Below are 18,313 nucleotides of genomic sequence, written 5' to 3' on the forward strand. Positions count from 1 at the left end.
AAAGTAATCACGATTAATCACATTGTTAAACAATAATAGAACACCGTTTAATTATTTTAGATGTTTTCTATATTTTCAAATATATTAATTTCAATTACAACACTGGATACAAAGTGTACAGTGCTCACTTTATATTTTTATTACTTTATATTTTTATATTTATATTTGTACTGTAAAAAACAAAGGAAATAGTATTTTTCAATTTCCCCATTACAATAATGGTAGTGCAATCTCTATCATGAAAGCTGAACTTACAAATGGACACTTATGTACAAAAAACCCTCTGCATTCAATGATAAAGCAATGTAAAACTTGAGAGCCTACAAGTCCACTCAGTCCTACTTCTTCTTCAGCCAATCGCTCAGACAAACAAGTTTGTTTACATTTGCAAGAGATAATGCTTCCTGCTTCTTGTTTACAGTGTCACCTGAAAGTGAGAACAGGCATTCACATGGCACTGTTGTAGCTAGCGTGGTAAGGTATTTATGTGCCAGATGCGCAAAAGATTCACATGTCCCTTCATGCTTCAACCACTATTTCAGAGGACATGCATCTATGCTGATGACTGGGGCCCTACCAAATTCACAGCCATGAAAAACGCATCACAGACTGTGAAATCTGGTCTTTTGTGTGTTTTTACCCTATACTATACAGACTTCACCTGGGAGACCAGGGTTTCTCAAACTGGGGGTCCTGACCCAAAAGAGGATGTGGCGGGGTGGCACACAAGGTTATTTTAGGGAGGTCGTGGTATTGTCAACCTTACTTTTGCACTGCTGCCTTCAGAGCTGGGCGGCCAGCGGCTATTGGCCAGGCGCCCAGCTCTGAAGGCAGTGCCTGCCAGCAGCAGCGCAAAAGTATGGCAATACCATACCACCCTTACTCCTGTGATGCTGCCTTCAGAGCTGGGTGGCTGGAGAGTGGTGGTTGCTGACAGAGGGTCCAGCCCTGAAGTCAGCAGCACAGAAGGAAGGAATACCAGACCATGCCATCCTTACTTCTGCGCTACTGCAGCGGCCACTCTCGGCCGCCCAGCTCTGAAGGCAGCGCTGCCACCAGCAGCAGCGCAGAAGTAAGGATAGCAGTACTGCAACTCCCCTACAATAACCTTTCAGGACCCCTACAATTACAACACCGTAAAATTTCATATTTAAATAAATGAATTTGGTAAGGCCCTACTGATGACAGATTCTGCTCGTTAACAATCAAAGCAGTGCAGACCAACACATGTTCATTTTCATTATCTGAGTCAGATGTCACACGCAGAAAGTTTATTTTCTTTTTTGGTGGTTTGGGTCCTGTAGTTTCTGCATCGGAGTGTTGCTCTTTTAAGACTTCTGAAAGCATGCGACACACCTCGTCCCTCTCAGATTTTGGATGGCACTTCAGACTCTTAAACCTTGGGTTGAGTGCTGTAGCTATCTTTAGAAATCTCACATTGGTACCTTCTTTGAGTTTGGTCAAATCTGCAGTGAAAGTGTTCTTAAAAGGAACAACCTGTGCTGGATCATCATTCAAGACTGCTATAACATGAAATATACAGCAGAATGCAGGTAAAACAGAGCAGGGGACATACAATTCTCCTCCAAGCAGTTCAGTCACAAATTTAATTAACACATTCTTTTTTTTAACAAGCGTCATCAGCACGGAAGCATGTCCTCTGGAATGATGGCCAAAGCATGAAGGGGCATACAAATGTTTAGCATTTCTGGCACATAAATACCTTGCAATGCCGGCTTCAAAAGTGACATGTGAACACCTGTTCTCACTATCAGGTGACATTGTGAATAAGAAGTAGGACTGGGTGGATTTGTAGGCTCTAAAAGTTTTACATTGTTTTGTTTTTCAGTGCAGTTATGTAAAAAAAATTCTACATTTCTAAATTGCACTTTCACGATAAAGAGATTACACGACAGTATTTGTATGAAGTGAATTGGAAAATATTTTTGTCATTTTAACAGTGCAAATATTTGTAATAAAAAATAATATAAAGTGAGCACTGTACACTTTGTATTCTGTGTTGTAACTGAAATCAATATATTTGAAAATGTAGAAAAACATCCAAAAATATTTAATAAATTTCAATTGGTCTTCTACTATTGTTTAACAGTGTGATTAAAACTGCGATTAATCACAATTAATTTTTGAGTTAATCACATGACTTAATTGCGATTAATCGACAGCCCTAGTTTTTACCTCATTGTAGCAAACCCCAGGTATAGCTGACATTGACGAGCTACATCAAGGTAAAAAGAACTGTTCCTTGTATCTTCTAGGATTTTATATCCAGTTGGCTAACCTGAGTTAGCTATCTTAATGTAAAAATACACCACTTTCTACTGTGAAGATACAGCATTTGGGGTTTTTTTAGGAATAGTTGTTATAGCCCCTTCTATCACTGATCACTGTGATCTAAAATAAATGTCTAAACCCAGACGTTATTTTGCATAACAATAGTTTTCTCTCCCTAATTCTAATTTAGACATCTCTGAAACTGAGAGGTATTTTTTGTTTAATCGATGATCCCAGGTGCATTAAAACAATCTCTTTCAAATATAGATGCTGAAACCACTAACTCTTGGCTACTGCTTTATTTTAAAGATCAGCATAAATTATCATAAACATATAAACAATGTATTCTAGGACAATTGTTTTAAATATTATTCTATTTAGAGAAAGATGTGAGATACTGAAAGCCCATGTCACATTTATGGCTTATTAGATATTTGTTATATTTAACTGGTTGTCCAAGAGATGCCTCCTGCATTCTTCAGGAGTAACCACCTTTTTCCCCCTCTCCCCACTATAGTCTTGAAAATGCCCCACATATGCTCTCAAGCATAAAAAAGAAATCAAAAGTTATAAAAAAATATATTAAATGTGAATGCATGCTACTGGGGAACAGCAGAGCAGTGGGGGCTGCCAGGAAGTCAAGTAAGTTTACCTGGTTCTGTTCCTCTGCTTTTTCATTGGTATTAATGGATGCAGCAGATAGGCAGTTGTAGTAAAAAGTAACTAGTATGTTAGCAGCCTTGTCCTGGTTTCCTTTTTTCAGGATCTGGTGCCACACTAAATTAGATCCCTCCTGACGTCTGACTCTTTCTCCAGTTCTACTCAGACTACAGCCTTCCTGTTTTTTAAACAAATTAAAAATAATAAAATTTCCATCCCATACAAAATAGTCTGTTTTATGTGATTCATGCACTGGGCACAGCTGTCGAAGGGAAGTCTTGCAGGGCAGATGAATCCAGTCAGGCACACCGAGCAAACGTTTGGTAAACTCTCTGCTGCGCCCTGGAGAGCAGGAGAATCATGGGATTCTACCCTGAGAAAGGTGAAAGCAAAAGACCTGTCACCTCAAGGGATTACACTCAGACACAAAGGGGTCAAAGGTGTAAATAGCTCTTAGATGTGACAAACCATCTCAATTCTGCAGTGCCCCACTACTTCAGGCTGCAGTAGATTTCTCCTCAGCAGCAGCAGCAGGGTTTTGGTTCGACATTTCATCATCAGAAGCTGTACTGGAATACACAGGCATCCCTGTGACAACACATTCTTGTGCACCAGTAATGGTAAGGATACCATTTTTATAGTAGTCTCTGATGTTTTCACCGGTGACTCCACATTCTCATTGTTTCATGGGAATGCTGGAAAGGATGTGTGATGGTCAAACAACCAATGATGAGAAAATTTTCTGAATTCTTCAGAAACAAGTTGGGGTCTATTGTTAGCAAATACAGTGTCCAGAACCCCATATCTTGCAAAGTCTTTCATTTGCTAATCGCTTTCCTAACTGTCACATCAGGCAGAGTATTCCAGAAATTGGAATAGTAATATAATGTCATAAGATACTGTTTTTCCTGGGTAAATAAATTCACTGCAATCGCCTTCCTCACCCTGATAAGAAGCTCATGTAGCATGAGAGAGCCCTGCTGTTGGTTGCCACAGGAGTGACATATCTCACACTTTTATATATAAGACCACAATTGTGCACTCATTCCCTGACCGTAAATAAATCTTGAACTTGTCCTTTTCTTCCCACAAAGAGTCTGAAATTACTCAGATGCCACATCAACCTATGTCCCTCCTTGTACATTCTGCAGTTCCACTAATCAATTCTACACTAGTCCATGGCAGATGCTTTAATGCAGATAAGAGCACCATGGAGACAGCTCTAACTTGAGACAAATGAGTGTCTCCAGAGATCCTTATGTTGGTTGGGGATAGCCAGAGCACAGCAAGCTCTGGGCACATCTCCTGACCTTCCCTGCCCCCTGAATTGAGGGTTGCGGGAGGGAGACACAGGAGCCAGCTACACCAGCCTGTGCTGATTGGGAATCCTAAGAAACCCCAGCAGGGGACTTGAAGGAATCAAATGTAGCTATAGAAGTGGGAATCTGCTCTGATAGCTATAGAAAGATTTTGCCGAATTTTTGTGCCACTAATCTGGATAGAAGGCCACAGAAGATAACTGAGGGATTTTAATGGACAAATGAACAACTGGTTTACCTTGTTTTTCCAGATGACATTGTCCTGCTTCGTGCAATACATGGCTTAATGGATGAAAAGACCCATCTTTTTGCAATCATAGCAAAACAAGTTGGTTTGTTCATCAATAAGGGGGAGACAAATATATATGGTTATCAATATCCCCAAAGCAACTATGAGAGTAGACAGAGAAACACTAGAAGTAAGTCATTTTACCTATTTAGAGAGTGAGATGTGCAATGATCGCTGCACCATGCTAGATGTCAAGCAACAAATAGCAAACCACTTTCATCAACCTAAAAAGTAACATTACTGACATTTACACAAATATATACATTTTTAACACCAGCATCATGTGTCTTCTCTTTATGGAGCAGAGTCATGGAACTCTGCAACAGAAACTGATAAGAACAACTCATTCCCAAGTAAATTCCTGCAAAACATCTTCAGTGTTCACTTCAGAATTTCTTGCAACATCAGAAATTCTAAGGAGAGCAAACCAACCTAAAGCATCAAATATGGTAAGAATATGATGATAGACATTTAGGATACGCTTTAAAAATGCTACCAACATCACTTTTACATCAAGTGATAATATGGATACCATCTGGAAAGAGGAAAAAAGGCAACCTAGAGAAACATTTCACAAAGAGAAAGAAACCAAATCCATCAACATGACATTCAGAAGTCTAAACAGACTAAGAAAAGACTAAAATAAGTGGCGGAAACTGATGGATACCCTGGGCATCTAAGGTTGCGGGAGGATAAAGAAAAGAATATAGATTACTTGCAGAGTACTTGCAAGATTATAATCTATTTTAGACACAGTGAAATGGAAACAGTTTAGGTATATCAAGGTATTGTATTGAGAAGCAAAGAAACAAAGGAAAATGTTATTCTTGTGTAATTTTAAATGCTATGAGTTACCGATCAGAAAGGATAGTACTATCATCATGGCTAGCCATCGGTCAGAAGACTAAAACCCCATAAATTGAGGTTTAATAGTTTTCAAGAGGGAAGAAAAAATATTTTATATGTTTATAATTAACACTGATATATTTCAGTGGCAATCAATGGATCAAAGTAGTGAATTCTAGCTTTGACCAATATCAGACAGACAGAGAGGCTATATTTCAGAGTTCATACATGGAGAAAGAATACTGCTCCTTCGGTAAGGCTTCTTCCATATGGTTTCTTCCATACATAATACTGTTGAAAGGACCAGAGGAAATATAACTACAGTACTTCTGATTCTTTCAATCCCACTTTCCCTTCCTACTCTCAGAAAAAAATTAAACATTTTAGGATACTTTTCCTAAATGTATAATACTCTCAGAAGCATTAGGAAAAATGTCAATAGGTTAGGTAGTTGCCTTCAAAATTAGTGTCTTTAATCTAAAAAGGACAGCTTCAGGCTTCTGGACTTCCCAATTCTAGTCTATATGCCTTTTCTTCAAAAGACATTCTTAAAACAGATTGGTTATCTGACCTAATTATACAGATATTTGAAGTCAGAGTAGATAGTCTAGCACATGCTATGATTAGCTCACAAAATATATACAATTAACTAATACAATCAGATTATAGATATCTGATTGACATTGATGAGGAAGACAAACTACACACTTGTCCAGGTCAGGAAGGGATAAATGGTCAGTCCTAGAAATGTGAACTGTCAATCCTGCCCCACAAAACCTGCCATCAGTATCAATGCTTTAGGGAACAAAAAAGGCAGCAATAGAGCCTCAGAGCAGAGCTCTCTTGACACAGGGATATTGGATCTGAAGCAGAAAAGACCTGGAGCGTGCAGTGAGGAGCCCTGAATTGGGAAACCTACAAGAAATCAAGCCTCGGGAGAAGGCATGGATCGCATTAACTGATCAGCAGACTAGAAGCTGGTGGTTGCTGAGGGACCAGTTATCATAGCCCCATTATGGGCAAACAGAGGGAGTCCTAACCAGAAATGTACATACTTGGTGCTTCAAAAGGGCTAGCTTTCCCAAAGCTGATGAAAACTAAGTGAAATTAATAGAGAGGAAAAATTTAGACAAAATCTGAATGAAAATTGGGAGGTGTTTAAGAAGAGTTTATTAGATGGCTAAAAAGTCACAGTTTTATAATAATAAAAAAGGACAATTATAATACATAACAAATGGAAAAATGGGAAGTAGACAAATCAACACATTCAAATTTATTGAATGTATAAAATTGATAAGACCAGGTAAAGACACCATGGAAAAAAATCCACGGCTGGCAGGGCCAAGGACACAAGACGGAGCTTTTTAAGTATATCAAGAACATAAGAACTAACAATGGTATAGTCCCATTACTAGATGGAGATAATAAAATTAGTAATAATGAAGAAAATAGAGAAGCGTTCGATAAATATTTGTCCTGTCTTTGATAAGAAAAAAGATGATGTACTAATATCACATGAGAATTATGACACTTTCCAGTCCATGAGTAAGGAGGATGTTAAATAACATCTAATAGGAAGAAACATTTTAAAATCAGTAGGCCCAGATAATTTATGTCCACGAGTCCTAAAAGAAATGGCTGAAATCTCTGGCCTACTGATGTTAATTGTTAATAAATCTTAGAATTTAAGTCTTCTCGACTTAGACAGTCAAGAAGACTGGAAAAGTGCTAAAGTTCTGCCAATATTCAAAAAGGGCAAGCAAGATGATCCAGGTAATTATAGACCAGTTAGTCTGATGTCAGTCCAGGCCAAAATAACGGAAAAACTGATACAGGATTCAATCAACACAAAATTAAAGGATGGGAATGTACTTAATTCAGGTTGCCAATTTTGGTTGGACATATTCCTGGAGGTTTCATCACATGCCATAATCTTTAATTAAAGACTAATCTTTAAGTCCTGGAGAGTTCAGGACAGGAGGGCTGGCAACCCTATAATTAATGCCAATTTTCATGGAACACAGATCTTGCCAAACAAATCTGATTTCATTTTTGATGAGGTTACAAGTCAGGTGAAAAAGATAACCACATAGGTTTAATATATTTTGAATTTTGTAAGGCATTTGACTTAGTACTGAACAAGATTTTGATTAAAAATTTACCCTACACCCCTTCAATAAAGTATGAATTAAATGGATTAAGAACTAGCTAATTAGCAGATCTCAGAAAGCAGTATTCAACAGGGAATTATAATTGAATGGGGGTGTTTGTAATGGGGCCCCACAGGGATCGGTTCTAGCGCAACACTAAATATTTTTATGAACTATCTGGAAGTAAATGTAAGCCTGTGGTCGGAAGCTGTAGAAGGAATGAGCTTTCTGCTGCCATCGATCGGTGAAGCATAGGAATAAACAGAATAAGATGGACTTTATTTGCATATTAATTATGATCTCAGCATGAACATTCTACTTGTTTTAATTAAACTTCATTTAAATTTTGGGTATATAGGTAAATGAAATGTTACTATCCTTATTATGTGACAAAAAGGCAACAAAAACTGCCTTTAATGTACTCTGAGTGATGGGGCACCAAAACCAAATCTCCAGTTTTGCAAGACTGAGGAATGGAGTTTGGACACAAGGAGTTTCTATCATGTGGCAAGGAGTGAATCTCTGGTGACAAGCACTCTGCTCAAGGGTTCTATATGCCACCGAACCCCCTCCACAGCTGGACCTTTGCTGAAGTTGCAGAGTACCATGATAGAGCTGAGTGAACTCTGTTAAAGACCCCCTATTCAGCACCACCAGGGAGGTAATTACTATAGCTGGATTAGGTGGCACAGCCTCTGGACCAGATCCGGAGTAGGGATGGCACTGCAGCAGTGTGACAAGAGATGGCAAAGAGGCAAAACTGTGGCAAGAGAAAATGCAGAGGTGACACCTACCCAGCACCAGCATAGCTGAAATCACTTTAGCTGGCCTAGGCAGTGGACCAGTCCTAAGGTTTGTCCTCTATGGGCTGGATGGGCTATCTTTCAGGATAGCGAAATTAAGCTGACTGGTTTATAATTCCCTGGCTTGTTTTTGTTCCCCTATTTATTGATAGGCACTATATTTGCCCTTTTCCAGTCCTCTGAGATCTTGCCTGTCCTCTAGGAATTCTCAAAGATAATCGCTAATGGCTCAGAGATCTCTTCAGCCAGTTCCTTAACTGGCCCTGCTGACTTGAAGATTTCTAACTTGTCTAAGTAATCGTTAACCTGTTCTTTTCCTATTTTAGCCTCAGATCCTACCTCATTTATGCTGAGATAGTTTGCTTGTGCCCCTTTTAATGTCCCTTTAATAAAATGCCAATTCTCCTGTACTCTTTTTTCCTTAGAATTGTTTCCCACAGAATTTTACCTACCAATTCTGAGTCTGCCTTCTTGAAGTCCATTGTCTTTATTCTGCTGTTTTCCCTCCTACCATTCCTTAATCATAAACTCTATCATTTCATGGTCACTTTCACTCAAACTGCCTTCCACCTTCAAATTCTCAATCAGCATTATAAAAATTTCTCGAATAAAAATTTCTCTCCAATACACTCCAAGAACTTGTTGGATAATCTGTGCCCTCCTGTATTACTTTCCAACAAATGTTTGGGTAGTTAAAGTCCCCCATAACCATCAAGTACCCTGTTTTGGATAATTGTATTCCTTGTTCTTTCTGCTTAGGTGATCTATAGTAGACATTTACCATTACATTACCCTTGTTTTTAACTCCTTTTGTCCCTACTCAGACTTTCAACAGGTCTGTCTCCCACTTTTATCACAACATCGGTGCAAGAATACACATCCTTTGATATACAATGCATAACCATTTTTTCCCCGCCTGTCCTTCCTGAACAAGCGGTATCCTTCTATACAATATTCCAGTTATCTGGATTATCCCACCAAGTTTCTATGATGCCAGTTATGTCATAATTGATTACTCACTAGTATTTCTAGTTCTTCCTGTGTATTCCCCATATTTATTATGTTAGTATACAGATACCTATGATAGTCATTAGATTTCTCCTCTATTTTGCCTCATCTCTCCTTCACCCTGCTGTGATTGCCCAGGTTCTCCCCAGATTTTGACCCTTCACCCAGGTTTCCATGTTTTGGAATTACCTGTAGGCTTTTATCTCCCACCCTAGTCAAACCTAGTTTAAAACTGGTCTCACTAGGTTAGCCAGTCTGTATTGGAAGATACTTTATTTTCCAATGTGGAATTTTAATTCATGAATAAAAATATTTAGCCATCATAGGTCAAGAACGGTCTCCATCCTCCCTTTTTCCTGGGAACTATTAAATAGTTGTAGTAAAATCCTTTCCCTTGATGCTGAGTGGAACTTGCTCCTAACACAAGGAGAGAGTCCACCTCCTGTCAGTGGATTTCCTCTTAAGAGTGGTTCTGGAAGAGGAGTCGAGAAGGTGGTTTTGGAGGAGGTGGAGAAAGAAATTTGATGGTGTAGCCAAAGTGCATGAAATCTAGTATCCACTTGTCCATTGTGATAGCCCTCCATTTGTAGGCAAAGTAAGCTAGGCAGTAATCAAAGGGGAATTCGGAAACAGGTGCAGATGGCAGCATTGTTAGATCGCAACTCTTGAGAGTCCTGGTCATGCAAATCTCCCCACCAGTTTTCAGTAATATCAACTAGGTCAAATTTATGCTCATAAAAAGAAATTTCTGTTATTCTTGTTTATTACCAAGGCAACTAGCATCGGTGTATAGGCAATTACAGTTACTTGATTAGTCTATAAATACCTACATAGCAAGATGATATCTGATATAGGGAGGCCCTTTAATCTAGAAGCAATAACAGAATCCAATGGATAGAAGTTGAAGTTAGAAAAATTCAAATTGGAAATAACTTCTTAAGTGAGTTAATCAAAAGAAGGTTTATCAAGGTCAGTGATAAACTCATCAGTTGGAGTCTTTGCATCAAGATTATAGTCTTTCTAAAATATAACTCTGGTTAAAGCACCAGTTATTGGGCTCAATAGTTATTCACTTATATGACAGGGATGAATAATTCTCTCCATTGCAGGAATTCCTGAGTAAAATTCTATGGCTTGTGCTATGCAGGAGTTCAGACTAGATGGATATATTGATCCTTTTTTACCTTAAAATCTATTCTTTATTTCTTCACAGATTCTCATTCTGGCACTACACTTTACTATAATATATACATTGTAACATAGGACTAATAGAAAGTCATATTTCATTAAGCTTGTTTAGACAATATTTAAAATGTGGCTGATGAAAAGGTCTTTCCTTTTTCTCTAAAATAGGAAGATACTCCTAATATATGTCAATATTATGTCAACAAAAATATACTAAAACATTTAGTCAATTTATTTACCAGCATACATTAACAGAGTTTAGAAAAATATTACAGATCATTTAATAGACTTTTATCGGATGACTGTAGATAGTCCAATTTAAAGCAACTGTGAAATGTAATTGTCAGGAGGATAATGCCTTTGCAGGAGTGCAAAGAGGCATCTTTCCTTTGGAAAATACTGTGAAATGACAAATGCTGTTTGGTACAATCTGCAGGATTTGAAAGGTGAAAAACTACATCTCATAATTCTTTGTGATTCAATAATAAGTTATCCTTCATAGGACCAGTTTAGCAGTATTCAGTGAGGGGGAAGAACTTCACCAGAGGCAGGGAAATCCACCCTGTTTCACTCTAAACACTCATCTATCAAGTACTGGAATTTCTCCCTCAATGCATGTATAATCTCTTAATATTAATAGGGTCTGTCTGTGCCCAGTAAGGTGAAGAGGTGTGCAAAAATATCAGATGATAGTTTAATTCTAAAAATGATTTTTTGCACTATTTAAAAGTATTTGTTCAAACTTAAAGCAAAAGTTTTCCATCCACAGTTCAGCTCTATCAAGGTTAGCAATGCTAGGTGTCTAGTGTAGACATGTCATTGGCTGGTGTTACTGTAATCACCATAACAATTAGATTTACTTGAAGAAGATCTAACTGACAATGTTAAAATGGTGGTAGCCAGCAGTTAGTCTCCACTAGCATTCTGCTCCACATGGTGGTAACAGCTGGACATTATTGAAAAATGTCCCTGGGATAAACAGGGCTTAAGGATAGGAATATCACTTCATTTCTTTAACACTGACAGCATGTTGCACACACTGTTCCATTCAATAATAAAGATGACCAAAGTATTGAATTCTCCATACTTCATGTGCTATGCACAATTTGTTCACAGATTAATAAAATTACAAATGAATTCCGCTACTTTTCTAAAATCCGAACACTAACGTTTCTTCAGTATAGTACATCTCGTCAATGTCAATTACAAGCAATCCAAATGCTTAGGAAAATATCTTTAATAGAAGGCATCTTTGTTATAACAGTTAACATTCTACATTTTAAAATAAATTAATTTTCTACTGTACAGATGTAAGCAGAGTCTGGATGAGCTCTCCCCTGACATCTAGTGGTGAGCTGTGGAAAAAGACTTCAGAAGCTGATCTCATTTGCATGGACACCTGCACCCTGCGTAGGTGCTCAGCATGATGGGACTGCTTGCCCAAATGATCACTTGTGCCTGGTGTTAGATTCCCCAGTCTCCTTGTTATTAGGGCAGGAGTAATAAAGGGTTGTTATCCTTGTTGAACTGAGGGCAGCAGAATTGTACCTGGCATACCCCAATGGAGGGACTCACCCTCAACTGAACAGCACTCGCTAGGCAGGGGACATAGGTTCCAAAGCCCAATGAGTTGAGAGAGGGTGGAGACAGGTATTTGTACCTGCTGGTGTGGGTCCTGTTTAAGGGTCCTAGACACCATTAGACCTTTCCTCTCTCCATGACATAATAAAAGAGTTAATTTAGACTCAATTGAGAGAGGTGTTACATGCTGCAGAGCTGAAATCACTGATACCTAGATCTAAGTATTAGACCTACTTTGGGACAGTGTCTCTATTTTGAGAGACTGCCCAGTGTGCACCAGCAGTGAGACTCCCCCACTAACAGCTGATATCACTGAGAGCTGAAATCACTGAGAACATAAGAACATAAAAATAGCTCTACTGGGTCAGACCAAAGGTTCATCTAACCCAGTATCTTGTCTTCTGACAGTGGCCAGTGCCAGGTACCCAAGACGGAATGAACAGAACAGGTAATCATCAAGTGATCCATCCCCTGGCGCTCATTCCCACCTTCTGGCAAACAGAGACTATGGACAAAATTCCTGCCCATCCTGGCTAATAGCCATTGATGGACCTATCCTCCGTTAATTTATCTAGTTATTTTTTGAATCCTGTTATGGTCCTGGCCTTCACAACATCCTCTGGCAAGGAGTTCCACAGGCTGACTGTGCGTTGTGTGAAGAACTACTTCCTTTTATTTGTTTTAAAGCCGCTGCTTATTAATTTTATTTGGTGACCCCTAGTTCTTGTTTTATGAGAAGTAGTAAACAACACTTCCTTATCTACTTTCTCTACATCACTCATGATTTTATATACCTCAATCACATTTACCCTGTGCTGTCTCTTTTCCAAGGCAAAAAGTCCCAGTCTTATTAATCTTTCCTCATACAGAAGCCGTTCCATACCCCTAATCATTCTGTTGCCCTTTTCTGAACCTTTTCCAATATATCTTTTTTGAGATGGGCAACCACATCTGCACACAGTATTCAAGATTGGGTGTAGTATGGATTTAGATACAGGCAACATAATATTTTCTGTCCTATGCTCTATCCCTTTCTTAACAATTCCCAGCATTCTGTTTGCTTTTTTGACTGCCGCTGCACATTGAGTGGATGTTTTCAGAGAACTATCCACAATGACTCCAAGATCTCTTTCTTGAGTGGTAACAGCCAATTTAGACCCCATCATTTTATATGTATAGTTGGGATTATGTTTTCCAGTGTGCATTACTTTGCATTTATCAACATAGAATTTCATCTGTCATTTTGTTGCCAGTTTTGAGAGACACTTTTGTGGCTCTTTGCAATCTGCCTGGATCTTAACTATCTTTAGTAATTTTGTATCATGTGCAAATTTTGCCACCTCACTGTTTACCCCTTTTTCCAGATCATTTATGAATATGTTGAATAGGACTGGTCCCAGAACAGACCCCGAGGGACACCACTATTTACCTCTCCATTCTGAAAACTCACCATTTATACCTACCCTTTGTTTCCTATATTTTAATCAGTTACCAATCCATGAGAGCACTTTCCCCCTTATCCTGTGGCAGCTTACTTTGCATAAGAGCCTTTGGTGAGAGACCTTGTCAAAGGCTTTCTGAAAATCCAAGTACATTATATCCACTGGATCCCCTTGGTCCACATGCTTGTTGACCCTCTCAAAGAATTCTAGTAGATTGGTGAGGCATGATTTCCCTTTACTAAAACTGAAACCTGAGAGCTGTGTTAAGTTTTGGGGGGCATCTTGGCAAGCAGGCAGCTGGCAGAGAGGTGTGGCAAGCGGCTTGCAGGGTGGCTGGTGGAGAGGCGCAACCAGAAGCGTGGCTGGTGGAGAAGCGTGGCAAGTGGCCAGCAGGGAGGCTGGTGGAGAAGCTGGCCAGCAGAGAAGCTGGTGAAGAGGGCCAGAGCAGAGTCCTGCAGAGGTGTTTCAAGCGGCCATTGGGGACACGAGTGAGTGCTCAAGCAGTGCAGCATGTAAGGTGCCTCTTTACTTCCCTCCACCCCGCCTTCCACACAATGTGGGAGGTGAACTTTGCGAATGAACCTCTGAACTCTGGGGCTGCACTGGCCACAGACAGCAACTGTTAGTGGGGTACAGAGAAGGGACAGACACGTTAAAGGGACTTTGGGGTTGCTGGACTTAAGACCCTGAGGGGAAAAGGACACTGCCCAACTTACTTGGGGGTGGGTCTTTTGCTCATAGTTTGTGTTTATGAACCCTAGTTGCTGTGTTTCCCCAAATTAATGCTGAGTTAATTCCCTCTTTGTATTAAAAGGTTTTGCTACTCTCAGACTCAGTGCTTGCGAGAGGGGAAGAATTGCCTCTTAGAGGTGCCCAGGGGGTGGTGTGTAATTGTCCCAGGTCACTGGGTGGGGGCTCAAGTTGGTTTTGTGTTGTATTGTTGAAAAGGAACCCCGAGATACTGAACCTGGCCCTTGTTGCTGCTGGCTCCACCTGGCAGAAGGGTTACATATATAGTCTATAAAATGCCCTTCTGGGGCAAAGTCTGCATTAAGATAGATTATATTTGTCTCTATCCTGTCAGACATCATCATCATGTATAGTAACTGTCATACAATTAATTTTTTTGAACATTCACTCACAATAAATCACCCCACCATGTGCATAGAGGAATAACTAGAAAAAAAATGCTTGTATGAAATCTGTTTTAATCTTGCAAATGTGTATAAACAATGGGATAAAAAAAACTTCAAAAAACTTTGAGACATCACCCACAGGTTTTCTGAATAAATTTTTTTAAACCTACCTGAGAGACTCTGCCATCCGCCTTAAGTCTTCATTTTGCTGTTTTAAACGTTCAAGCTTTGCAAGTATCTTGGATAGTTCACGGCTGGAGTGATCTGGGTGTTCATTGTCTCGTACCAAGTGTCCGCCTATATAAAATAGCAAGGTCCCCCAGGCAAAGAGGATGAGCATAATCCAACGCCAGGAACCAGTCCATGGCCGCATTTTCAGATGCTCGGTTCACTGCAAAACTGTTTTAGTTCACAAAATAAACATTGTAATTCCTTAGTCGGCACAAAGATGGGCAACTTCTGTTCCTCTGTTTCACCACATTATGGTTAAGACAAATTATAATCAGTGTTAGTCCTAGAGCAATTCTTTAAGAGAGATCCTTAAGAAAGCTTTAATATCACGTGCTTCTTCGTTTTATATTCTGTAGAAAGAATAAAACAAGTGTAATTAAGTAACGTGATTTATAAATAATGGAATATATTGGACTGCAATTAAAGTAAATATACATTCAAGAAAAAACTGGCAGATTACATTTCTACTCCTTCGTCAATTAAAGAAAGAAAACCTTTTAAGTTTTCACAGTAAATAAACCATGTTTATTAGAAATATATCATGTGACAAAACAATCTGCTCCAGAACTAAAACAACATGAAGCATCATCAGCTCTTCAAAATAATAATGCTCACTAATCTGTCCAATACCATTTCACACATTGCAAAAGATTAAGTAATTGGTTTAATCAATAAATCAGAATAGGTATTCTGCACTAAATTTTGTATGATCTCAAATGGAAACATAAGCATAGCTATTTTTAAATTATAGTATTTTTTTATCTTCTATCCTCTCTCATTTTTATGAACTCTCACTACTAGCTATCATTATTGTACTTGCCTTTGTACACAAGAGGTGGGTTGCCATTTTTATAATGGACTCCACTACTGACATGTAGATTGGCCAAGCAGCATCTACATCAGCAATTAAGCATCTTACAAGCACTCCAAAGACTATAAGCAATAATTTATAAACTAACTATCTTAACTAGGTCAACCTGCACTGGCTTCAAGTATGGAAATGTAAAATTAATCACAAATCTTTATTTCTCATTTAAACTGCAACACAATCCAGCTTCATTATTAGGCCTTCCAATACTACTCACAAATGTTTTCTACAAAGAAACACTGAACTTTCAAAGGAGAGTGAGGGGGAAAGGGACTTCAAATAAATTAACACCATATATTTAAGCACAGAAGGAAACCTTCTGGTTTCAAATCGAAAGAAAAAAAGAAAATCAACTAAGTGTTTGAATAGTGTGAAGAATGTACAAGTACTTCATGTAATGCTAAAACATATGCAATGATGCATACCCATGTATCTCCAAACAAAACCAAGTTTATGAAGCCAGTTCAAATTATTAAAACTTATATATAACTTGTATATAAATAAACATGAGTTACTTTTAATTTGGTCTTAACAATTGTATATGTACTACATTTGACATAACAAGACTAAAACAATTTTATCCAAAGTGACCTTTTAAAAAAATCTTTCAGTTAATTTTCTGCTTAGCAAAACACATCACCTCCTGGTTCTAACAATTTCCTTTGTCTCACTGTATCTAGAACTGATATTTTAAAGTACTAATTGATAAGAAAGGCAAGCAATCATCTAACCCCCCATCTTACTCTTTCCTCCTTGTCAGCAACTGAACATTTGTGCAGATTGTCAGGAATCAGTATTTCCTATGCAGTTGGGAATCTTCTTTTGCCCTCCTTTCTGTGACGTTGCAGTCTATATGGTTTTATAAAAATATGCTAATGAGTGAATATAATGTAACTGGAATATGCCTTATGCAAAAAGTTTCTTGTAAGGTATCATTACAAAGCTTATAACCTACTGAATGTGATCATCCTATTTGTATAAATGTACCACTCTTGTATCTGAAACTAGAAATATGAAATATAACCAAGGGCCTATTGTAATTATGCAAAGTGTGGGCCATTAATGGTGGTTTGGAATACTCACCAGCACCACAGACCACACAACAAAAACACTAACCCAGGAACCTATCCTTGCAACAAAGCCCATTGCCAACTCTGTCCATGTATCTATTCAGGGGACACCATCATAGGACCTAATCACATCAACCACACTATCAGAGGCTCGTTCACCTGCACATCTACCAATGTGATATATGCCATCATGTGCCAGCAATGTCCCTCTGCCATGTACATTGGCCAAACTGGACAGTCTCTACATAAAAGAATAAATGGACACAAATCAAACATCAAGAATTATAACATTCAAAAACCAGTTGGAGAATACTCAATCTCCCTGGTCACTTGATTACAGACCTAAAAGTCGCAGTATTACAACAAAAAAACTTCAAAAACAGACTCCAACGAGAGAGTGCTGAATTGGAATTAATTTGCAAAATGGACACCATTAAATTAGACTTGAATAAAGACTGCGAGTGGATGGGTCATTACACAAAGTAAAACTATTTCCCCATGTTTATTTCCCCCTCCCCCCACTGTTCCTCACAACTTCTTGTCAACTGCTGCAAATGGACCATTTTGATTACCACTACAAAAAGTTTGTCTCTCCCCTGCTGGTAATAGCTTACCTTAACAGATCGCTCTCGTTAGAGTGTGTATGGTAACACCCATTGTTTAATATTCTCTATGCATATATATACACACACACACACATCTTCCTACTGTATTTTCCACTGCATGCATACAACAAAGTGGGCTGTAGCCCACGAAAGCTTATGCTCAAATAAATTTGTTAGTCTCTAAGGTGTCACGAGTACTCCTGTTCTTTTTGCAGATACAGATTAAGGGCTTGGCTACACTTGAAACTCCAAAGCGCTGCTGCGGGAGCGCTCCTGCGGCAGCGCTTTGAAGTGCGAGTGTGGTCGCGGCACCAGCGCTGGGAGAGAGCTCTCCCAGCGCTGCAAGTACTCCACCTCCCCGAGAGGATTAGCTTATAGCGCTGGGAGCCGCACTCCCAGTGCTGGGGCACTGTTTACACTGGCGCTTTACAGCGCTGTAACTTGCTGCGCTCAGGGGGGTGTTTTTTCACACCCCTGAGTGAGAAACTTGCAGCGCTGTAAAGCACCGGTGTAGCCAAGGCCTCACTCGGCTACTACTCTGAAACCTGGAATCTTGATGACTCCCATTAACCAGGACAATTGTCTGCAAATTGCTGTGTTTTACCTGCAAGTCTTCCTGTATACGTGTGTGCTGGCAAGTGGGCAATGAAGTTTTGCAGTGACATGTGATCATGTCACCTGAACTGGAATCCATCTTTAACCTGGTGTCTTTCCATTGAGAAGAAGGGGGTGGGAAGCCAGAGAGGAACAAAGGATTCCCGCCTTATGCAAAAGATATATAAAGGGGTGTAAGAGAACAAAAGACAGAGGAGCCATCATGAAGAATCC

General features: G+C 39.1%; 1 protein-coding gene across 7 annotated transcripts in view; it reads right to left on the bottom strand.

Annotated features, from left to right (window-relative positions):
* The window catches only part of FUT8 (fucosyltransferase 8), a 242,849-nt gene that overhangs the window by 108,490 nt on the left and 116,046 nt on the right, over positions 1-18,313 (bottom strand). For all 7 annotated transcript variants that reach the window (XM_045016295.1, XM_045016301.1, XM_045016294.1 and 4 more), the window contains one exon: positions 14,882-15,292. In XM_045016295.1, coding sequence (XP_044872230.1) covers positions 14,882-15,084 — 203 coding nt within the window. In that variant the 5' untranslated portion in view covers positions 15,085-15,292. The remainder of the gene's footprint in view (positions 1-14,881; positions 15,293-18,313) is intronic.

Source organism: Mauremys mutica, chromosome 4 (assembly GCF_020497125.1).
Source record: "Mauremys mutica isolate MM-2020 ecotype Southern chromosome 4, ASM2049712v1, whole genome shotgun sequence".
Taxonomy (NCBI): Eukaryota; Metazoa; Chordata; order Testudines; family Geoemydidae; genus Mauremys; species Mauremys mutica.